Source organism: Myripristis murdjan, chromosome 1 (assembly GCF_902150065.1).
Source record: "Myripristis murdjan chromosome 1, fMyrMur1.1, whole genome shotgun sequence".
Taxonomy (NCBI): Eukaryota; Metazoa; Chordata; class Actinopteri; order Holocentriformes; family Holocentridae; genus Myripristis; species Myripristis murdjan.
Genome location: NC_043980.1, coordinates 40,465,112 through 40,491,053, shown reverse-complemented (window position 1 = coordinate 40,491,053; position 25,942 = coordinate 40,465,112). Strand labels below are relative to the sequence as shown.

At 37.7% G+C, this 25,942-nt stretch overlaps 1 protein-coding gene across 1 annotated transcript in view; it reads right to left on the bottom strand.

The window, feature by feature from the left end:
* tenm3 (teneurin transmembrane protein 3) overlaps positions 1-25,551 on the bottom strand; it is a 339,790-nt gene extending 314,239 nt beyond the window's left edge. Inside the window, exons 1-4 of the mRNA XM_030056695.1 lie at positions 25,435-25,551; positions 20,677-20,797; positions 16,550-16,620; positions 3,800-4,087 (exon numbers count right to left, since the gene is read on the bottom strand). Coding sequence (XP_029912555.1) covers positions 3,800-4,087; positions 16,550-16,620; positions 20,677-20,797; positions 25,435-25,537 — 583 coding nt within the window. The 5' untranslated portion in view covers positions 25,538-25,551. The remainder of the gene's footprint in view (positions 1-3,799; positions 4,088-16,549; positions 16,621-20,676; positions 20,798-25,434) is intronic.
* Between the last annotated feature and the right edge of the window lie 391 nt (positions 25,552-25,942).

The window sequence follows — 25,942 nt, the reverse complement described above, 5'->3', positions numbered from 1 at the left end:
AGGAACAATAGGAGTCTCAGTGGAGGCAACGCATCGTTAGTTGTTTGCGGCGCAGTGGCTAGAGTATGAGCTCTATTCAGAGAAGCACAAGAGAAGAGGTGAAGAAGAGACAGGAGAGGCAGCTGTTGTGCGGGCCTTTCCTTGTGTTTGTGCAGGTCTCTTCCTACCTCACCAAGCTCTCAAAGAGTCATTCAGCACAGCTCAATACCACAGGCAGCACAGAGAGGCTGAGGCAAATGGCTAATTCAACAAGTTTGCATCTGCAAACTTTTGAACCATTAGTGTATTTTTCACTGCTTTTGGTATTGCCTTTAATAAAGCTGCAATTGCAGAGCTTACCACCGACCTCTACAGTGGATGTAACTGTTCTCCAGTCATCATTCTTCTTAGGCTTATTCTTGTAACTGACCCTTTATGTGGCTCCTGAATGGTCCCTGACTGACCAATCAGCGATTTTTCTTCTGCGTAGCCACTCCCCCCTATCTGAGGAATCGGACAATAGAGCCTCCGCCTCCATTCACTACAATGGAAGTGTATTTTTCAGTTGCCTCGTATCGATTCAGTGATTATTTTAAACTTTGTCTCAGTGAAAAGGAACATCTCGTGACTGGGTTCAACGTGTTTCTTCGCTGGAAGAAAAATAGTTTAATCTTCACGGAGCTCCGTGCAGCACCACAGAGAAACCACAAGAACAAAACTGCTCCAGAACTTCTTGGCTGCCGAAGGCTTTTTCATTCACGTTCAAATGGTTGAAAGGTGTGCTTGGGGTAAACTTGGGTAAGACAGTCTTTAGATTGGAGTGATTAAAATCTCCTGCTACGATGAAGATGCTCTCAGGATGTTTGTTCAGCTGCTTGCTGATAGCATCGTGCAGTTTGTCCATAGCCAGCTTAGCATTGGCACGGGGGTGAACATAGACTGCTGTAATGAAGACTGACGGAAATCTCTCTCAGTCGATAAAAAGCTCTGCATTTGATCATTAAAAACTCCAAATCTGTTTTTCAGCACCATGTGGAGGTAACTATACAACCTAACACTCTACCAGAGCTCAGCTTTGCTTCCCCTAGAACACCAATGTAGTATTGATCAATGCAATCAAACACACAGCATCATGACCATATCAGAGGTGAACAACACTGAGAGAAGTAACTCTGACTAGTTATTAGTAACACATCAGTCCAACATATTAGTCAAAGCATAGATGTGATCATCTGTGAGAACATGCAAGAAACCTTAGAAGTCACATCACCGCTCTATGCAGTTCTATGTGTTCCTTTATTTTATAAGGCAAACACACACACGCACACACAGCTGCATTTTTAAGAGTCAATTAGCCTATGAAAACTTGACGACTACTCACTTTTAGAGATGGGAAGGGTATCCTCCAGAGCTCTGACATCCACAGCATAATGCCATTTAATAAAAAACATTATCAAACTTAATATAGGAGATACAGCTACTCAGCACTTTATCTCACTGTTAATTACAGAGCCGCATCTCTTAATGAAAACCTTGTGTATGTGAGTGTGTGTGCGTGTGTGTGTAAGATTGTATGTGTGTGCATATGTGTGTGTGTGTGTGTGTGTGTGTGTGTGTGTCAGCCTTAATGAAAATATTGTACCTTTCCATGTGTGTGCGAAATCAAATAGAAGTCCTTTATTAAGTACAGAATTCACACCTGTTAGGGAAAATTATCTTGAGGATAATGAATAGGCGTCACACACACACACATAGGCGCGCGCACGCACACACACACACACACACACACACACACACACACACACCTGAACACACACAGAAATTTGTACACACATCCCAATCAAACATAAAACATACTATACGTGCATACACTCACACACTAAACCATACATAACACTACAAACACACACACACACACAAACTAATGACTGCTCAGCTAATTTGTGATCATTAATTATGTTCAGTGGTGGGACATTCTTTTGTGTATAGCCCCCTCTCCTTTTATGTGTACATGTGCGTGTGCATGTGTGTGTGTGTGTGTGTGTGTGTGTGTGTAAATAAATAAAAATAAAAACTGAGAAAATGCTTCACATACAAGAATGTAATCAGTCCTCCAATTTATCAAATGTATCCACATCCAGCTGTTTTCCTGTTTTCCTGAAATATCTCCTGTAAGTGATCACTCATAACAACAGTAACAAATACACTGTAACTCCCAACAGAGTCAGATGTTAAAGATACAACGTTTGGATTTGAATGGAGCTGTTGCTGACCTTGGGGGATGTCACAGATTTTGATGAAATTTGGAAGGATGTTGCATTATTGTTCTAAGTCATGGTGGTAAAAAAAAAAACACCTGACTGGCACACTATAGTTAAAGATAAAAACCTAGCTTAACTCAAATATGATCTGGCTAAAACATCACCTGCACATGCTGGACAAAACTTGGATGGATTCATGAAGGTCATTTAAAAACCAATGACTGGGAACCTGAACAATGAGAAGAACAAGCCCAACATGGCATTCCCCAAGTTTTTGATTGCAGAACAGCTGATTACAGTGAGTTCTATCAACTCTGAGTTGGTTCAAAACATGAACTACAAAAGCATGCGTCAAGGGAGAGCAGATAAAAGGATTCACCTTGACAACAAACAACAAGAAAACCAGAGTGTCGTATTTCACGTCTTTTGAATCACAAGTTTTAATGCAATCCTATGTGGAATGCAAGGAAAAAAGGAAAAAAAAGTAACAGAGCAGTAGCTACAAAAGAGCATGAGATATTTTGGGAAAATTGCTCTATGTATGTACAGCAATACGTACATACGTATGTATGGCGATTTTGTTACAAATATATTTCACATCCTTTTCAGCTTTAATCTGACTGGCATAAAAAGAACTTGGCAGCAGTTAAAAATGAACAAAGTTATGTTTTGATTTTCACTTCTTCACTCTCTTAATTGAGGCCTAAAATAGGTAGGGGGCAGACTCCATAACTGGTAGGTATATCATTCATAACATTAACATTCAATTTTGGAAAACGCTAAAATAAATCTAAATGACTATATGGTTTTTAACAGCAGACTTCAATGCCAACTCCAGATCTTCTAGTGGAGCTTACCTTAGCTTAGACAGTACTGACACGCCTATCATGACTGCATGTATTGACTGCACATATTGCACACTCAGCTGTCCCCACAGGGGATCCCTTTTTCGCTTGGCCCACCCAAGACTGCTTCCATCCTTTATCTACTAAGGGTTTCTTAGGAGTTTCTCTTTGTGTGAACTGAGGGTCTCAGGCTGGTGGAGCCGGGTGGCCTGGCATGCTCACTACAGTGTGTCCTCGCTGTTGTTTCCTTGCGTTTGTGCTTCATCGTTCTATGACTGATTGTGGATAAATTAGATCTAGGTAGACTCATTCTTTGTCAAGTCCTTTGAGATGTGCTTGTGATGAAGGGCTATATAAATAAATGAAGTTGAGCATTCAACAATAAGGGGAACCTTGAATGCTCCCACGGCCAACATTGGGAGGTTAGCAATTTAGCAGAACAAGTGGGCATATTAGTGTGTTTGTGTCTGTATGTGTGTGTGGGTGGTAGAAGAACTGACTGAGCAAAGGATAGAACAAGGAAACCTAAGAAAGAGAAAGAACCCTGCCAGTCAATGATGTGATTGAGAATGAGAGCAGAACAACGACTAAAAACATGTCTAGTCACAAACCACTGCACTCTGACTTTGACAGTTTAGACAGACAGGAAGACACAGATAAAAACGATAAACAGAGAGAGGGAACAACAGAAAGGGAGGAAAACATGAATTTTACCGTTGTCGCTGTCTGACTTGTTCTCATGCTCAGTGTCAGTGAGGGTCAGTGCTGAGTTGGAGCGACTGGACAAGCAGGAACTCCTTCCTGATGATTTTCCCAGACCCCCCCGGCCCCACAGTCGCATGGCGCGCTCCGGGGACATCACAGCTTGACTGTCGCCGTCCACATCCTGGGCTGTACCAACGGAGTAGCCACGGTGTGGGAGGCCCATTTCAGAGCAGAATGCCAGGCCTCGGCGTGGCGCCGGCTCACAGATCCCCAGCTGACGAAGACTGAAATGCTGACCTGGAACATTGAGGAGGGAGATACATTGAGACATACGCACCCACACAAATTCAGATGCAAGCAGATTAATGTAATGTCTAATGTGCCCTTACAAGGTTTTGAATGAATGAATTTCTCTAACTGCATGTTACTGTTTTGGTTACCAGCACTAAATACTGAGTTCTCTTTTTCAGAGCTATTCATACAGCTGTCTGCACCAACATGCTGTTTCTTTAACAACACGTCACTTCAAACCCAAAACGCACTAAAACACAGCACACATCTCCAAATCCAATCATTCCACCAAAACAGTAAACACTGAAACTAACACAAAAAATGAGTTGCATGACAACAGATGCACTATTTTACTTCCACTAATGTGCTTTACTTTACTTTGCTCTTTGTTTGGTATTGCATAGAATATATATTTTATCTTTTTTAAGCTTTCCATTACAAAGCAGAATGGTACATTTTTTATAGCATGTCCTACAGTATTTCCTACAGGAAAAAAATAAGCCTAAAGGAAATGCTGCAGAGGGGTTTTTGGAATGCATTAATTACAAAATGCAAAGTCATTGAAACTAAAATTCCAGTACTACAGTAGTAGTAGTAGTACTAGTTTATAGTTACTGTTCCTGTCAGTCTTTTGCTGAAATGTCTAGGCATGGAGGGACATATGATTGTGTGGTTTGTCTGATTTTGAATGTATTATTTGTGATTTAGAATGCTGTCCACCTGGTCACTGAATGTATTTTGTGTCGAAGCTATTTGTAGATATTGTGATTATCTGCTATTGAACAATACATTTTTCACATTAAATGATAGATGTTATGGATATCAGTGATATGTTTTCAAACCAAATAATAGCTGACATTTAAGGACTGCAGAAACGTCACTAATGTAACTTCTTTACATATTTTAATAAATGAAGCAACGTCTACAAAGTTACTTCAGGCAGACAACACAGGTGGTGCTGTGCTCTGGATCAGCTGATGTGTCAACTGAGTTTGCATATTGCCTTCACCTACTGGGTGCTCTATTTAAGCTGTCAAAGTCACTGCTCATCCTCTGCTGCTGCTTGTGCATCTATCAGGTTACCTCAGCTTACTGATGGACGCGCATATGATGCAATAAAAGAAATTGAAAAGATACACAAAATGTAATCACTTATTTCATTATTGATCAAAACATTGTGACATTGTCTGGCCATCATTTTATTACACTTTTAAGCATTGACTTACATTATTATAGCTCCTTATGCTGGTGTAATCTTAAAATACATACACAATCTCACTGGAGATAACAACGACAGCTGCATCCTGGCTGCATGTATATGTTGTGTTTCAGGGTGTGCGAGCGTATAGGTAGGCTTTGTTAGCCGCCTAAGTGGGAGAGAGGGATCACGGTGAGACAAGGAAAACACACTGACAGCAACCCTGTATAGAAAGCATGACTGTGAGTGTGTGTTTGTCTGGGCTGACAGGTGGATATCTTCCCGAGGGCAGCCCATGCAGGGTTATGGAGTTGCTCTCGCTCTCTCCGAGCAGAAATGCCTTCACTCTAGATTTGTTTCTGTATGAAGAGTAGAAACTGACCAAAACCAGCTTTTGAAACTTAGATTAGAAGGACTGTGAAAAATGGTGACAAAAACTGTCAGACTTGATTCAAGAAAAACAAAAGTGCTTCATTATGAAACACAAAACTATGGACTATTTTCATAAAACCCAGCAAAATCTGGACCATGGTAATTTCAGAAGATGCATCAAGTTTCTGTGAGGGTGGTTGGATGGCTACCACTATACAGATACTGTTGCTGTCACTGAAACACACTGAAAATAAATATGTAAATGAAGTGTTGCATCCCTGATCACCCACACCAACGTGCGAGCACACTGAATCACCTCAGTCAACTAAATATGTCAGCAAGGCAAAAATTTCTATCAGAAGTTTGTACATTTAGAGAAGAAACTGTCACACAGTGCACTGGCCCTGCGATTAGCACACTTCTGGTATTGCCAGTGCCAAGTGGATTAGATGGAGAGTGGCCCTTAAGAGGCACATAGACCATAACCAGGCATGTAAAAGGCTGTTCCAATAACTGCAAAATTGATTAACTGCTGACTATCTGTTTCCAAGGACAACACTGAAATCCCCTGAAAAAGAATAACAAAAAGAAATTATAGAGGTTTTTTGGTTTATTGATGACACTTTTTTATATAGAGAATCATGGATCTAGCCACCGTGCCAGCACAACTGGTATTTTTTTGTACATTTTTGCTTTTATGAATCACTTATGGGACATGAAAATGATCAGAAGTGGGCAGTGGTGCCAAAACAGTGACAAAGGACCAGTAATCCCAGCAGACTGAGGGGGTGAATCCTTGATTTCATGCACTTCAGTCATGAAAGAGAGGAGACACATTTAAGGGGTTCTCACTGTGGAGACAATTAAGACATGGATTGTATTGGCAGCTCTACACTGAGATGTGCTCCCTAAATATGACTAAATGAAAGGATTTGTTGACCCAATTTGAAAAATGACTTTCATTTTACTTCACATGTCCCCTAGGACAGTAGTGGTGCTCTCTCCCTCTCATTGTTACTGAGTGCTGGATACTGCCTGGATGCTCCAAATGCTAACTGTTAGCCTTCTGCCATTCAGGTGGACTTCCCCCCAGCTAACATTCTGAAAAATAAGCACCTTAATCCACTCAAACAAGGTTTAACATCACATATGAGTGTCACTTTCCCAAACTAAAATGCACATATAATTGCCAGGTGCACACAGACAAGTGGATGCACCTGAATGGCAGGAGGCTAACAGTTAGGATTAGGAGAATCCAGCCAGTATCCAGCACTTAGTAACAATGAGAGGAAGATAGCACCACTACTGTCCTACAGAACAGCTGGGGGAGTGAAATAATACCACATTCTTTAATGAAATGACCAGTTCTGGCCATTTCAGCCTGGGCCTTACTTTCTTGGTTGTTACCATTCTGACATAATGATTGTCTATTTTGAAAATTTCAGTGCTTACCTCAATGTAGCGCTTTCATATGACAAGGTTGCTGGGAACACTACTCTCCAACAATCACAATGCAGTTATATCTTTAAATAACTATAAATGACCAATTACCATGCTATTTCAGTTATAATAGTCACATTTTTGTTTTTTGTGTGGCTGACACATTTCGTAGTTTTAGTTGTCTGGACGTTCAGGTCAGGTGGAAAAACATGATATTGCTTCATTAAATGTAACCGTAAAATAACTATAGCACATACTTATTAGCCACAGTCAATTTGTTGAGTGTGGTTAATTGTATTAGAACAAATACAACTGATAATAGTAGTTTTTATACCTTGGGCTCCCACAGGCAATATTACCAGGTTAGAAATATCACAGCCTACACCCACACACCTATCCTACTTGTAATTACCATAAGGAGGTTGAGATGGACATTTTTTTACACAGTCAGTTGTTTGTCAATAAGAACAATTTCTCCAAAATGTAAGGAAGCAGCTCCATGCCGCTGCTGTGCTTTCAAAGGAAAACAAACCTTGATTGACATATCTGTTTGCTGATATTATCCCTTAATTAAAAATCAGTGCTCCACCTCTGATCTGACAGACATGATGCAGCTTGCCAAATTACATATTTATTACAGAATTGATCGATACCACCATGGTTGTTTATGAAAAGACCTTAACCTTGAATTAATTCTAATGAGACACTGGGATCAGATTACACACAAGTATGCATGAATATGTGTGACTGAGCCCTGGAGGCATATTAGCAGAGAAATAGAAAAAAAAGTAATGAAATACAACATAATGACTGCTACAGATACATGCTGCCTCAGAGGTGTTTTCACCTTGAGAAGAATAAACTTCAGCCCAGCACACTGTATACTTTGAAAACAGTGAAATTTAAGGATACTGACCACTGGCACATGGCAGATATCAGTTACTGTCACCTCCAAATAGCAGTGACAAAGGACCAGTACGCCAAATTGCTGAGCATCAGTTGAAGCAAAGACTGTTTAAACACAAAACTGGAACGATACATGACTGTCATCATCTCTCAACAATGGGAACCATGTAGACTCAACTCTATCTCTCTCTTTCTATCTCTCTCTCTCACACACATGCACACAGGCACACGCACACACGCATGCACCCGCACACACACACACACACACACACACACACCAACCAAACATGGAATAAGTTTTTATATAGGTATGTATGTATGTATTGGTCAAGTATTTTTTTAGTGGGTTTTTCATGCCATAAAATGAAGAATCAAAGAAGAGAGCGGGCAGTTTATGGCTTTGATACAGATTAGTTAGTTAGTTTTATTTTTCCCTAATTTAAAATACATAAAAATAATAGATACAGGGAAAATAATAGGGATAGTCTATACTAAGAGGTAATAGTAGATCTGGAATAACCTATGTAGGTGTGTGTATGTGAAGGAGTTGAGGTAGAGGTGTATCTGGTAAAAAATGGAGGCTATTCCAAAATGGCCTTAAAAGAAAGCTTCTTCACATTGTGAAAAAAAAAAAAAAAGTTTGGTCAAAGTTTTGTCAGGAGCTGCCAACTCAAGGGTATCCCTGATCCACAGCCCTTTAGTGGAGGGTACAATGCCAAATAATGCCCAAAAGAAACTGAATGGTTTATTTGACATGCTTCTGATCATCAGGCTGACTCAATGACAAATTAAATTCCACGTTTTATGTCAGTGCTCACTTCAGTCAACACTCAATTTTACATAGTGCATCTTTAATATTCAAAAACCCCTGTCAATCAAATTGCATGGAGCACAACTTCAAAATAACTGTGCAACCGTCATATGGCATATTATTCAACATGACAGAGAGAAAAAAAGTGATTCACTTTTGTTTTTGTTTTTTTGTTTGTGGGTGTGTTGTTTTTTTTTTTTTTTTCTCTGGATGTGTGATTCATGTCAAGAGGAAGGTCTGCCTATTTGTTTGTCCATCTGCCTGTCTGTGTGTTTTCAGGGAGGGTAATATAACACAGATGGGAAACCAAACCCACTGAAACGGGCTGTTTGCAAGTGTTTTTTTGGTGTGTGTGTGTGTGCATGTGTGTGTTACGGTGGTCACTGGAGGTCTGACTGGTAGTAGGGCCTAAGCTACTTAATCTGGAGAGTGAAATCATATGGAGCTCAAAGCTTTCAAACCACAAATGCTGCACTTCAAAAAGTACAACCAGGCAGGCACAGACACATGAAATGTCATCTGTTTCCCAACAGAATCTGGAAAACATTCCTCACCGCTGCCCACATTACCAGCTCTTTATTTTTGTGGAGACATTGTGACCTCAGAACAGAGTTTAAAAAAAATGCATTGCATAAACAAATATTCAATCAAATGCACACACAAAAAACAACCAACCAACAAACAAAAATCCCCCACTGTCTCACCATAATGAGGTCATCATATGTGACTAGATGCGCATATCCAAACTTACAGATACAAACTATGAAGTAGGACATTAAGAAATTAATTATAAAGGAATATGAAGTCTAACTCTTTAGTAAATCTGCCACATTTCGACATTTTTTGTGTAAATGTTTTGTTTGTTTGTTTGTTTGTTTTTGTTTTAGGGCACACAATGTTCTACTTACTGCATTACATTTGGCTTTTTGTATTTCTATTTATTTATTTACATTTGCTTCAGTAATATTGGTGGCAATTTTATGATGATTTTCTAGTAATTTAATTTAAAATATATAATTATAATAATTATGAGTACAGCTGTGTGGAATTTTATTTACTAATTGGTAACTGATTTCATTGTTTTTTCTGGTAATGTCTTGTATTTATTTATTTATTTATTTATTTTATTATTTTACAACTTTTGAGGGTCATTTGTTGAAAAGTTTGGGTAACTTTTGGGTAATTTTGTGATAATTATATACCAGTTTTCTTATACTATCTTACATTTTATAATATAGATAGACATAGATAGATGGATAGATAGATAGACAGACAGACAGACAGATAGACAGACAGATAGACAGATAGATAGACAGATAGATAGATAGATAGATAGATAGATAGACAGATAGATATGTATACACCCACACATATATTCAGTTGCATTCAGTTTGCAAGGTCCTGTCAATAATAATTATGCTTGTGTACTGCTCTACTGCTCTATGAACAGAATAGGCATGATCATTTCATTCTTTCCAATGAACACACACACACACACACACACACACACACACACCCACACACACACACACAGGCTGTAATAATATTTCCTCCCATAGTGCTGCCGGCTTCCCACTGAGGCCCTCTCATTGTGTTTAGGAAGCACTAACATCTGAGCTCCTTGTGATGGTGGTCAGCCAACCAGAAGCAGAACAAGTCCAGTCCCACAGACGGACACAGACAGGAGGGACGTGACTGGGAACAAGGTGGAGGCAGACTCCATTCACTGTTCAAATGTAAACTTTTCTTTTCTATGTGGTGAAAAGTTAGAGCTGTCTCTGAACCTGCCCAGAGGATGGTGCAGGGTGAACAGCTTGCATCTGATGTGCAAAGATTGATGGTACACATTACATTTTCACATGAATAAAACTTTTGTTTCATTTTCACAATTCGATGCTGCTGAGTATAGAGCAAAAAATGATTTTCTCTAGTGCTGCACACCATGGTTAAACATGAAGCACAGGTATACAGAGGTGCCATAGCTCTGACTGACTGATGTGGTAAAAAGCCATTACAACACTTTTTAATTTTTTTTTTTTTTTTTTTTTTTAACCATAATACAATGTACAAGTCATTACATATTATATTATAATAAATTGATTTGAACAAATTGTAAATTACATATAAAGGGCAAAATGTACCAACATTTACTGAAGTTTCTTTACAATGAATGAATTAATTTATGATTACATTAATTTATAATTACAAATTATAAAAGGCATTCTTTCAGCCACAAACTTTATTCATTCATTCATTCATTCATTTATTTATTATACATAATAGTAATAGCCAAATTAGTCCTTTTTCCATCAATATGCTGTATATCATGGTCTCTGCAGGAATATGGGTTAGGGTTAGGGTTAGGGAGGGAGGGCATCACACAGATCCAAAAACCATGAAGAGAATGTGACATTCTATTCTGCTGTCATTGTTATTATTATCATTCATTATCATTATCATTGTTATTATTTTTACCATAATAATTATTATTGTCACCACCTTACAGGATCAAACTTGGTTGTAGGCTGAGGAAAGCAAATGAGAGCAGTGAAAAAGGTGGACTGTGTCACAGTCTAATGTGAAGTGATGCTGATCCACCAACCATAACAGGACCAAAGCATTCCAAGTAACAGCTCCGTGTCCCATGGTAACACACTGCTGAATGGGGCCTGTGGCATCAAAGAGTAGGGTTAGGGTGGGGGGTTGCAGGTATCACACGATGTGTATGACACTTTGCAAAATGTTAAAGCAAAGTTTCACACACTGTCAACTTAGCAACTGCCACTTGCTGAAGATTTATCTGTGATCACAACAGAAAATTATGGCAAAAAAGTATAAAAATACTATACTTACATGTTATAGAAAATATATATATACAAGAAAAAAACAATAAATAAATATGTGCCAATAAAAAAATGTTTTGAGGGTTCATTTAAGATGGGTGTGGTGATAAATGAATAAAGAAATACATAAATAAACCAGAAACCAGACTGCAGGTATCACACGATCTGTATGACACTTGACAAAATGTTAAAGCAACGTTTCACACACTGCCACCTGTGATCACAACAGGAAAGTATGGCAAAAAACAAGCATAAAAATGCTATACTTACATGTTATAGAAAAAATACATATAATAAAAAACAAAAAAACAAACAAAAAAAAACAATAAATAAATATGTGCCAATAAAATTCTGTTTGGAGGGCTGTTTGGAAGACAAAGGGCTTAATTTATTTAACCTTACATCATATTTTGGTAAGACCTTGCATTTCCCCCTAACAACCAAAAGAAATAAAAAGTTAAATTAATCCTCAATTATCAAAATTGATGTTGAAAAAGGGGCGCCATTGAGCTGAATATGACAGCATGTACAATCTTTTATGAAAGGATTTTATATTCAGATTCTTTTGTTTTCCATTAAATTTAATACCTCAAATTATTCACTGAGATTGCATCAAGTGGGAGGAGGACTGAAATCAGGGTAAAATAACAGAAGTCTGGAAGCCTTCTGAAATATAAATGAAAAGAAGGCAAACAAATTGTCTCCAAAATCTCAAAGTGTGCCTCTACCTCCATCTTTCATCAGTGAGTGAAAGGGGGAAATTATAAAAGCTTTCCTTAATTAATGGCACAACAAGAGATAACGAGTGCTGCCGTTCAATTAAAAATTATATTAATTTTAAATGAGCTCCAATTAGTCCAGCAGTGAAAACGAAGGCGATAAGATAATTGAGTAATTATGATTTTTTCCTTTCTCAAATATTGATGCTGTGTTAATTGGAGCTGGAGAACAATGAATGCACACTGTAATTAAGCAGACTTCCTCTATTGTTTTATTTTCACCTGGTTTTCTTTGTTTTCTTTCCACTAAATTTATGAGAATATGCCATTTCCAAAAGTTCCCTCCATCTAGCCATCATCAAACATTCATCTATCAATCTTAGTTTCATTTGCGTGTCCACTCAACCATCCATATTTTGCATTTACTTTCAGTGTCTCCCTCCCTCTATCCATTACTGAACATCTATCAAGCTTTCTTTTCATTTGCCCACCTATTTGTCCATCCATGCTTTGACCATCCATGGGTCACCTTGCCTAAAGAGATCCTGATCTGCTTAAAGCAATTCTGTTATGTTTTATTCCAAGGCCGAGTCCTATGTTTCAGGGGCTTAAAGTTCTGAAGAAAACACTGCATTCTTGTTTTTGGTATGAAATGGTCAAATTTATCGAAGTTACTGAATGTATTAAAAGCTTGACTTAAAAAAAAAATAGTGCAGGTTTTGGTCTTCAGCAGAGCAGACATATTAAAGTTACCTCCTTCAATATTTGACAAAAAACTACAGTAACTAAACTCATCCAGAACTGAAAGAACACTCCTCCTGATGTCAAGAATTTTGAGTCTATCAAATTCCTGCAATCATTTATGAAATGTGGAGTTTTAAAATACTCTCAGGGTAAACTCTCTTAAGTTGTTAGTGTTTGTGCAGTGCTATGACAAATTAAATATATATTGTAGCATTCAAAAATTTATGTTGGTTGAGGTCTGCATATAACAGCAAGGTGAAAATGAATATAAAATAGATTTTTGGTTGGAGGTATTTCAATAAGGTTTGTTTGCCATGACGATTGTTGACTGAGTATGGTTATTGAAAAATGTTGTCCAAGTCAAACTCAGGAATAAATGTGTACATGTGAATGTGGAATTTTTATTAACAAATGAAGTTGTAATTGCATGTAAAACTACAGTGGTGCAACATGTAGCATTTTGTGCTTCTCAAAATTAAGATTTCCCCCAGTGCTTCCTGCCACAAACATAATGTTTATATCTTTTCATGGAGCATCACTAAACCACCACAGAATAGTTAATAAATAAATATAATTTCATAGCAATCAGGCACAATTCTGCTGACTAGATCCCACATGCTTAACAGTATGGTTGTGGTGAGCAGGCCAGCCACAGCAGCATGTTGAGGTAGGCACCCTGAAAGTCATAGATGCAGGATGCATTGTCCCTACTCAAAATGCCAGCAAAAGACATAAATATAGTCCTAATGTTCAGATTTATTGCTTTCATTATGGAAAACACGGGGACAGTTAAATAGCAGTGGAGCTGCTAAACAAGTAACACAACACTTACCCATGATTTCTTTTAGGAGCAGTTTACAGCTGCTTTGGGCACTGCAATAAAAGCCAAGTAATTGTGCAGTTCTCTATTGATTACAACGAATAGATGCATGTTGTTTTATGCTAATAGAGCGTTATAATCATTAGCTTGAATAATATTTCCAATATTTTTCTAAGCCTATTGTAATTTCAGAAGTGTCCAAAAGCCACTGTGTACTAATTTGACATGCTATTGTGGTGAAATTATTTCCTTACTGGAAGTTGTGTGATAATAATGGACTGCAGATTTCTGCACTGAAAAGCGGAGTAAAAAGAGGAAGCTTAGAACTAAACGGGGGGGAAGCTTACTATGAAGATGTTTATGTGTCAGTGTGTTTCTGTGTTCATAAGTCGCTCAATCCGCTGTGTGTGGTTTGTGTGTATATTTGTTGTCTGATGTTCAGGGACAATCCATGTTCCACAACCACTGGCAGAGAAAGTACTCAGAAAATGTCAAATATTGGTCATCTTAAAAAGTAGTCACATTACATTACAATTACTCAACAGAAAAAACAATTTGTTACATTAACAGTTACATTGCCTTCCATTACGTCCCTGACGAAAGACATAATATAAACACTAATATTAGCTTGACTTTATGTAGCCAAATTCTCCACTATACCTGCAATCATTTCATTTCAACCACTGCTCCAAAACCAATATTTGCAAAAGTTGTGTGAAATGTACACACATCCTGCATGAATGCCCTTTCATGAATGTGAAAAACAAAATCAAGCTCCTGACCACATCAGAATTGACACATCCATAGCAAACTGTTCAATGTGGCTTAAGAAAATGGAAGTTTAAGGGGATATGATAAGTATTTCAGTAATGAATGCATACCTGAAAATGGAATTTGTCAAACCACTTTGTTACCATTAGTTTCTCCTCATTCCATACTGTTAAAGGGCCTCTGGTACAGGAATTCAGGCTTTCCTCTACATATTCACATATACAGGAGGAGAACGACTGTAACTCATGTAAACACATCACAACTGGACTTGCTCCTGATTGGTTCCTATCGCTAAAGAACTACGAAAGCCATTCCAATCAGGCCAATTTAAGGCATTGGAAATGGAGAGCTTCCAGTCTACAGGTTTTCCTCATTTGAACCAGAGTAACTGGTGTTATCGGCCCATTGGGGTCCACTACGCTTGTGAATATTGAAAGTCTCTTTCACAAATGAAGTAAAGCCTGTGAGCCATCTCAGAGAGATGACTATAGTGTTGCTCCAGATATGCCCAGTACTCTGAGCCGCTTGGGGAAACACTGTGTTGGAAATAACGCATGGAGAATGTGAGCCCCATCCCCACTCTTCCTATCTGTCTTCATTAGGCCATCTAGTCATGGCAAAATCCCCCTCTAAACATTTAATTTATGTTGTAAGATGCAGCATCACTGCCCATGCAACAGCTAATCTTACACCAGTAATATTTATTGGCTAGCTAGTTAGCTAGCTAGATAGAATTGACATTTTGAAGCGTACTCTCACATTTCAAAACAAGTGTTTTGATGAACTGAAAGCAAAATTGACCTTTAGATGTGATATGAGTGATGATACTGTATATCCTCATATGATGGGCTGCTAATCCACAATACTACATTTCCACCTCTCCATTCACATCCATAGAGCAGCAAAACAACTCCTAAAATAACACTTTTAGCACATAAACAAATGTAAACAAAGTGGATTATACCAATATAGAAATACCCTGTACTGCTATCAGTTTTTCCCCAGGCAATTGCAATAATTTGAGAAAGTAATATCAGGTCAATCCTTCACAAGGTTACCATGCAGAAATCTCCTGCACTACGTGCTCGATCTGCTTCCTAATTCCGATAAATGGTGTACAATATAATAAGTAATGCCTCAACCACTCATGCTTAGCAGTGATACTTGCTTCCAGGAAAGTAAAAAAAAAAAAAAAAAAAAATGAAGAAGAAAGAAAGACAGAAAGAAAAGACTGAAGGTTTAAAACGTTTCAGAAACCAGACATCAAGACTCTAAGATACTGAGCTCTAGTTCAGCTGAGGCAAGGTCGAGATGTCTGCTCCACTTACTCTTTATCTAAAGTCAACATCTGCACTGGCCACATCTCAACTGTGTAAATATTGTGCGTGTGTGTGGGTGTGTGTGAGAGAAACAGAGACAGAGAGTAAGAGCTGAGAGAGAGAGGGCTAGGCATGTGGATGTCTCTGTGCAGCAATGAGGACACTGCAGAAACCATCTACATAACGGAGATGTGTGTGTTTGTGTGTTTGTGTGTGTTTGTGTGTGTTTGTGTGTGTGTGGGTGGGTGGGTGACCACCTCTAAGAAAAAAATTTAAACATTGTGTAAGACTCTGTGGGCAGGTCAAGAATGACAGACAGCATGCTATACTCTCAGTTTCTTAACTTTCTGTTCATTCCGGTGTGTGTGCGTGTGTGTGTTCGTGCATGTGTGTGTGCGCGTGTAAGAGAGTGACATAAACAAAAAGCTAACAGTGTAAAGGAAAGCAGGGCAGAGGACGAGAGGAGACTAGCTTACACAAAGCAAGCAAACACAAGACAAGGGCAGTCTGCGTGTGGACTCTTACCTTGTCTGTTATAATCGTCCTGTTCACGGTGAACCATGTCCTTGTGTCCCCTGGTTGTCCCGTACAGTAACCTAGCAACAGTAACCAAGAACAATGGTGAACAGTTGCTGTCATATAATACAGAATCAAATGTGATGGGGTGTTTGGTTGTCAAAAAAGGCTCTTTCTCAAACCTAAGGAAGCTTCCTCTTCAGATTGCACTCTTTCATTCTGGTGGGGCACATGTTTCCTTTATATTCCTCTCTATAGCTGTAACTGACCAGTTATCAGCTAGTGAATGATGGAATATTAATCTCATCATTAATGATATTTTTAATTCATGTCATTTTTTTGTTTTGTTTGTTTATTTATTTGTGTTAAGTTGACAAAGGGGCAAAACTAGGGAGACAAAAACAACAAAAACAACAACACTTTCCCAACTTTCCCAAATAAATCATGGAGGACTGAAGCCCAGACTGAAAACCTTAAGCTGTTGACTGAAGGTTTTCAAAAATGAACATGGGACTGTACAGAAACAACATTTTCAATTCAGAAATAAAAAGTCAGTCAATGTCAGTATTAGTTGATTTTGGTACAGTGAATTGTTTCCAGAATGTTGCTGAAATTACTTTTGCAGCCAATATATAGTAGAAGGCATCTGCCTCTGCAGACTGCATTATTATTCAGTAACACCACATCTTGTCATAGGCTCCCCTGCTTACACCATTGCTATTACCCAAAGATAAATAGCCGGGAAATCATAGCAGACAATTATGATCCATGCTTGGCTCAGTGTAGCTTATACAAAGCCAAATATAAGGCTTTAAATACATTTTTAATGCTACCTGCAATTGGATTTCATGGCAGTTCATAATACATCTTTTATTGAGCTCTACCAATGACCGAAGAACTGCAACAACATTGATGGGTATGTCAGTGCTTTCAATGGCCTGTAACTGATAAAAAGTCAAGCTTAAGTCTTACAGAATGGAGAACAGCAAGCTAGCTAATTGGAGCAGGGATGATCAAGAGGTCTATATCTACATGCTAAATGCTGGGATTATATTACTGCTTTGTCATTTGCTTTTTTTTTTTTAGGCTCTTTAGCCATCACAGATGAAATGTGTTGTGACAATGGTCACACACTTGCAGCACTTTCCTCCATAGGTGAGCAGTTGAGAATACCAGTAGCTGTGTGTGTGTGCATTTGCAAAGACACACAACTCGTAAAAAAAAAAAAAAAAAAAAAAAAAAAAAAGCATAGCCAATAAACAAAACAAAAGTCAGGATAAGATATAGAACAACAGGAAATTAACTGTGTTTAGTAATGCAGAGAGGGAATATTGTACTACTGTCAGTTCTGGATTGGAAGATGAACATCCACTGTAGAGGTGAATTAATACATTTAAAACATTTTAATATTTTCAAAAGACCTAACTGTAGATAATGTGAGATTTTCAGACTTGAAATCATGAATATCCTAAATATAGTCCCTGTGTTGTTAATACAACTCTGATATCATTTTCCCTCGCTTTTATCTAACCATTGGTTTCCATTCATTCCACTACATTATGAAAATGAACTTGAACCTTTCTTCACACCAGTATTCCATCATTGTTATAGTCATCCACATTAGTTTTCCTAAAAGCAGCAGCACTGTTTCAACCAAAAATTCCAATTTGAAAATCAAGGGATTTTGATTATATGTTGTGAAATCTTGAGTACCTCTGCATGATTTGCAAAATGATTTGTTGCAAAGTAAAATGTGATCAAAGGGAGGAAACTGTAGTAGGTTGGTCAAACATTCAAAATCACTGGGATGATCCTGTAAAAACGTTTAATGCTAAAACTTGGAAGCAGGCTTGGCTTTTTCATATTCATACATCTATTACTGCCTTGGCCAGTTATACAGTCATCAACACCTGCTTGTTATCATTTGCATGTTCACAAAGCAATTCATGAAAGCACAAAATACCAACTGCTCCAGTCAGATGGTGTAGTTTAGAAACAAATGTCAGATTTCAAAACAAGTTCAAATATTTAATTTTGTTCCAAAAATATGCAACACTAAGTCATGGGGTAGAACTGCTGTCTTTGGAAAAATGTGATATACACAATGGATTTGCCTTTTTTTTTTCTTTCTCTGCAGACATATACTCATTTGCTTGTTGTCAAAGTTAGGGTCCGTCGGCCTGCAGGGGGTCCTCAGCTAAATGAATATTTAATAGTTTAATTTGATCGTAATTTATTTCACTAGATACTGCCCAGTAACAAACAAATCCAAGATATCTTTTCGTATCATGGTCCTCAAGGTAAACTCACTTCAAATGGGGGGCCATGTTTCAGTGAAGGCCAACTTGATGGTCCACAACATGATAAAGTTAAATCCCTGATCTAATGAACAGTTATGCTGTTAGATGTTATGTTGATAAATTCCTAGTTTAGACTATTTGTTTTTTAAGCCCTACTGTTTGTAAAAATTGAATCTAAGACATTTTCAGGACCTGCAGTTTTAATTCCTACTATAGGTCACCAGAATAACAAGCAACCGATATTACAAAGTGTGAAGATGTGGATCTTAGTGCCTAGCTAAGATTTGTGTGAGCAGAAAATGATCATGGAGGAGAAATATTCTATGATAGAATTGAAGTAAGAGCTAAGGAGAAGGGTCAGGAACATTTCTGAAAGGAATTACAGTGAGGAAGGCATTCTGATGGAGGGTCAGTGCCCAAATTTATATAGGCAATATCAATATATAATATCAAAAAAGTGCTCTTTGCTGCAATTATGTTTATGACGGTGATTCGGCTTGGTGTAAGGGATGTCCTCTCGGGTACTATGGCTTTTCTACAACAGCTACCAGCACATGTATGGTTTCTCCAAAGTAGTGTACTGACAAGAATATAAAACAAAATAAAAATAGCTCCCAGGTCACCACTTAAGTCAGCAGCCAATAAAGCATGGCCTACCATGCTTTAAGAAAATTATCAGCACAGTCGGAAAATGTTTTGGACCAATTGCATCAGCTGAAACTTCCTGTTTTTTAATGGCAATAATACCCCAGAGGGCAGACTCGACTGTGATTATGGATATGACGGTGACGCAGCTTGGTATGAAACATAGCCGAGTACTGCTTGCAGTGCTGAAGCACCAATTATAACCATAAAAAGTGTCCCTCTGGGGTATAATAACTTTTATACAACAGTTACACTAATACCTATGTGCTGCCTAAATTGTTTGCTTCAAAGTGGTGTATAGACAGGGGAATAAAAAGAAAAAAAAAACAGGAGAAAGCAAGACAAATCATGAAAGAGCTACCTAGTTACGCAAGAATGCATCTTGCAGTTACATTATTATTAGAAAAATCAGCAGGGTTGAAATGTGTTTCTAACAGTTCTGGGGCAAAAAAAATATTTGCAAATCAGTTTTTGGCCTATTTATTTCAATGACAGTTTTGGATATTTTTTCTGTGCCAGATGCTGAATATCTTATAACCACATTCACTGACATTTAAAGGCCTATACCAGTGCTTTTGAGTGTTTGGACCAGCTTACTACACTTTACTCAAATTCTACACTGCAACAAACCATTTTGAAAATCATGCACAGGTACTAAAGATTCCAAAACATATACGCAAAATCCCTCAATTTTCAAACTGAATTTTTTGTTGTTGAAAGAGTGCGGCTGCTTTTAGGAAAATTAATGTGGGCGACTTTATTATGGTGATGTAATACTGGTGTGAAGAAAGTTTGAAGTCTCTGAAAGTTCATTTTCATATCGTAGTGCAATGAATGGAAACCAACAGATGGAGAAAAGGGAGGAAAATTCAGAATTCGGAATTCTAAAATACAAATGTTTGCATTGGGATTAGCAGAAATGATAAGTGTAAACATTTTGTAGATATTACATTAAATATACAAAAACACTGTGATGGTCCTAAAAATTGGCTCAGTGCTTTCTGAATATCCATTAATGGCTTTTCTTGGTCCCACTTTCTGCATAAACCATTGTTGCAAGATTTTCAAAGTCAGGCTAAAAACAATACCAAGAATTATTTAAAGGTGCTATTTTATCCAGGTCTGATATGTATCCATTTGAGGAGGCTACGTAACACAACAGACCCTAATGATGGTAATCCACGGTCTAACCTGGTCTGGTCTTGGTGCTGGTCAAAGGCCTTCAGGGTTTCACTGGACGAATAAGACTTCTGAGTAGGGACCCGAGGGCCCTGGGAACTGATACCACAGTCTTCACTGTCCCCTGATGAACCTAGTATACATACAGACACAAATACCGTGTGCATGGGCATGAACACAGACAAACACAGACATGGACAAATAAGCAAACAGACTTCAGAGAAGCAGGGCCTAAGAGATAAAAAAAGTTGAAGGTAGCAAAAACAGCCCACTAAATCAAAGGGTTAGTGGTGATCGACCATTTCATATCAACATGTAACTGCTCATGATAATGAACTCTGTATATGTAATAGGGCTGGGCAATTAATCGAAAAATAATCGAAACCGACATTTAGGGCCCTTAATCGACATAACCCTGCCCATGTTGGTTATTCCGGTTACCACACCACAACACGTCACATCACAAAATGCTCCTGGTGTCATCGTAAACACGGTCCATTCCTCCTCACTCAGGCTGTACACTGCAAACTTCCAGCAGTTTAAGCAGCAGGGATTAAAAAGAGAGACGCCAAAAGAGCCTTACCGCATCGTTTAGCCCACAACCAGGGGTCCGTTTCACGAAGCAGGTTCAACAAACTCCGAGTCTTACCCCAAACTCTGAGTTGATCTACTCTCAATGTGTAAGTTTAAATGGAGTCTGTTGCAATCATAATAATTTTACAGGGAAAAACTGGTTGAATGGTAGCCTATTAATTTATTTCATTTAGGTGCAATCCTGCGGGGGAGAAACAGTAACGCTCAAAAAGATAATTGTTTGGAAATGCTATATATACGCGGTCTTATAACCATCTCCCGATGAATATTTAATTCTCTGCGCAGTAACACTGCACCTTCATCCACGGGATCGTTGTCGAAAGGACATGCCGTGTTTGTCAAAAAAAAGTCGTCACCTTACTACTAATGGACTTCTAATAAAGGCCTACTGAATGTTTTTATTTATAGAACTAATACGCCACGCCAAAACTCGCCTGCTGACTGAATGAATGAGGAAGTTAAATACCGTGTGTGGCTGAAAGAGGGCGGTGGTCCCGACCAGGTTAGTTTTATGGAGTGTGTTACTGCGGTAACTGACCGAGAGCTTAAGTTACCTCCCTCTGGGAAACAGGCTAGAGTTACCCCTCTTTCTCTGCTTTGAGTTACCTCCCTTTGTGAAACGGAAAACTCAGAGTTTCCCTCATTTCAGGGTTAACAGACTCAGAGTTTTCACTAAACCTGCTTTGTGAAATGGACCCCAGCACACAGCTTGGCTGCTAAGAACAGAAGCTAACTGACGTTATGATATCATATGGCTGTCGCTCCGTGATTCTGGGTAGTGAATAAGAATAAGAATATAATATAGATATGATAATAATATATAGCCTAGATACTGATGATTAATTATTGTACTACTACTACTACTAATAATAATAATAATAATAATAATAATAATCATTAGGGAGCAAAATTCTGAGAAATTAATATAGCCTGCTTACTATGCAGGCACGCTATATTATTATCAGTGCATATATATACTACTCCTAAAAATAATATAGCAATAATATTACTTGAAATAATGTTTGTTTAGAAGAGATGCAGCTTTTTGTAGTTTGACATTGCTGTTTTGTTTGCAAAAGATTCAAGCTATAGTAATCGGTAATAATCGTTCATTAATCATAATCGAGGTAAAATGTTCAATTAATCATGATTTTGATTTCTGTATAACTGTATGAGCAGAAAGGACAAAACCTCACAGAATAAAGCAATATTATCAACTGACTAATAAATATCAATACATTTCTCAGACATATGAAGTTAAGTCAATTACTTTTGATGCTAAATTATTGGATAATATAGCTAATTCAGTAGGGCTTCACCAATTGCTTTGCTTTAGGTCTTTGCTTTAGATTTATACTCTATGCCCCTGCAACCATTAATAGGATTTCCCAGTGGGAGAAATGCACTGTCTTACTGTGAATGTTGTAGTTCTGTTACTTACATTGTCATTTGGGTTACAAAAAGAGGATAGGTCTGAACATTGGATTCAATGAGTGAGCCTGTTTTTCAACAGCGTTTAAAAATAGTCCGTCACTCCATACCTGACTAACTCTTCTCCTTGTTCTAAGAAAGTAACTCATAACTGAATGAGGGAAAATGGACAGGAAAAAATGCAAAGACATTACAAAGTCAAAAGACAAAAAATATAATACCAAAACAGCTCTGAAGGCCTTTTCACACCATGACATACAGTACGGCTGGGTGAAAATATGAAAAAGGTTATTTTCATACACACAAAACTGCAATGCATTTTTTCAGCCTTTCCTGATAATTTTCAAAACAGAAAAGAGTCTAGTCTTCTCGAAGAAGAACAAGCAAACAAAGATGGAGTTGCCAAAATGCAGCAGCAAGACGACAGAAAAGTGTTACATAGACCAAGAGTAGCTTGTCTAACAGCAGAGATAATCTATTGGTAATACACTAGGGTTCAAAGTTGGAAACGTTCCATGGGAATTAATGGGAATATATGGGAATTAACTGGAATATAACAGGGAAATTTAATGTAGTTGAAGAGAAAACATCTAGATTTAATGCAAATTCAGTTGAGTAGGGAATATGTTTAATTCATGTTTTTGTTGTTGTTGTTGTTGTTGTTGTTGTTGTTGATGTTTAATGAAAGAATTGATTAAAGTTCTACCCACAAATAAATCAAAGTGAGAAATGTCATTGTTTAAATTTGTATGAGTTTGCATGCATGTCTGCTTATGACAATACAAAATTTCCAAAATTAACATCCCATGGAAAGTTTCCAGAAAGTTCCTGGAAATTTCCTAGCAATTTTCCACACCTTTGCAAGCCTATAATACCGACACCCATTAACCATGTTGTGGAACAAGTTATACTGTTTTATATTCATTTAAATATCTTGCTGGTCACTCAGATTTTTAATGTGCACAAACAAGGCAGAAATCAAAGTGGCTCCAATTAAACTTACAGTTTCTACATTTCAGTCACAAACATTACAAACTGTGTCAGCTCTCTATGAGCATCAAAAGCTGGACCAATATAAACTGACCAGCTGTGGAGACATTCACTGTAAACTGTCCCTCAGCAGTGAATAGAGGACTAATTCGTTGTTCATGTATTATCCATGTATTTGTCCTTTCAGATTTACATGCACAAAAAAAAAAAAAAAAATCTTGCAATGGTGGTTCTTTTATAAAATGTAACTCCACCTTCAGCTTTTATTATATTTTAAATGAGTTACACGTAAAACCCCAGCCAGTAAATCACACTGGTATATAAGATGCAGTCACTTTTTGCCTTACTGGTTAAGGTTCAGTTAAGGTTTGTGTTAAGTTGGCTGTGGCTAATAGTAGGGCAAAGATGAATGTGAGTCCACGTCATAGATTTATAAATAAAGTCATATCCAGACCCAGTCTCTCTCAGAATTTTACTGGTGAATAGGAAACAATGGTTTGTAAGACATAGTCCTTTTTTTTAATTATTTAAAAAAAAGTATTAAAAGTGTGTCTCATTTACCAGTATTACAGTACATTTTGCTTTTTACAGTGGTAATTTTACTTTTTCTTAAATACAATATCAATAAGATGGTGAATGAAAAATGAAAATGTCAGACTTGCTGGAAAAATTCTTAACTCAATGAACAATGAAAGAATGGATGGATGGAATGAATGGATAAAATGATGGAGGTAGAGAAAAAAGTAGAGAGAGCAGAGACAGTAACAATAAAAAACAATTATTTTGGAAATGCAGATTATGGAAATGGAAATGCATAAATGTGTAAGTGAATCTCATTTATCTAAATAAATTAGATACATTTAGTATCTAATTTATCTATTTAGTCTAATTCATCTATTTAGTTCTAGTTGATCCTAGTGGGCTTGATAATTATACATTGTACATTATTATGTAATTTTTTATCATTATTTTATTAAGTCTTTTCACTTTTTCTTTTATCTGCTGGTTTTAAGGATTGTCTGTGAAGGACAAGAATGGCCTCAGCAGCATTGTCAAAATCTGCTCCAAGATCAGTGGAGTCCAGCAGACAGACCTGAGCTCCCTCTGGAAAAAACAGGTGGTCGGCAAAGCTAGACAGATCTTGAGTGATCCTGATCACGCTCTGAGTCAGGAATTCTGCCCTGGAAACGGCTCTGCCTTGCCTCACCATGGAAAACTAACATATAAACTATTTCTTTTATTACTTGTGCCATAAGGCTTCTAAACACTGCTGATAGTGGCAACTGACATACGCCAGGTACTGTAAACCTGAGAGCCATAAATGTGCATGTATGTATCAATTATTTATTTATCTATTCATCTTCTTGAATCAAGGTCCCTACTTGGTCCATGCATGGCAAACTGTTTGTTTGCTGCTGTGATGCTGATCTGTTGCCACTGACAGGGTGTCTGAATGCCGATTGTGGGTGTTTTGTTTTTGTCTGTTTTTGTCCTAAACAACCTGAATACTTTTTATTATTATTATTATTATTATTATTATTATTATTATTTATTTATTTATTTATTTATTTATTTTTATTTTTTTTTTTTTGATTATGTCATGACAATTCAGAAATTTTAAAAGGGTTTGGGAGTAGCATCGCTAAATACAAATGTGTGAATATCATGTAGTGGTAGGTTTAGATGGTAACTATCAGTATGGGAAATGGACTGGACCAACTGAATAAGACTGTAAGAATGAATGAATAATCTCACCAGTGTATGGTCTTTCCTTGTCCTTGCGGCCCTTAGTGAGTGAGCAGTATGGACGTCTCTCTTTCACTTCCATAGTGCTGCTGCTGGTGTTCCTGGCAAACATACAGGCATGCTGCTCCACAGGCGCATAGATGGATAGACAGAGACAGGCAGAGAGATGGAGGGAAACGATGAGGCAGAGATAGAGAGAGAGTAAGACAGAAAGAGAAAGAGAGAAAAATAATTGGACACAACCTGCAAACACAAAGACAGAGAGAAACAATTGAAAAGAATGAGTGACAAAGCCCAACATCATGGATTTCATAGCATTTGACCCCACAGTTGAACAGCACTCTGACAGAGAGAGGGAGAGAGAGATCTTTCCACTAAGGTGACACTGACATATTGCTTTGCTGATGGCGTGGCCAAAACTGGGCTTTAATTAAAAACAAATATTTCATCCCATCAGTGTCCTATGATGGAGAGTCCTCTCTGTCCAAAATCAGGCTACATCAAAAGCAAACATTTT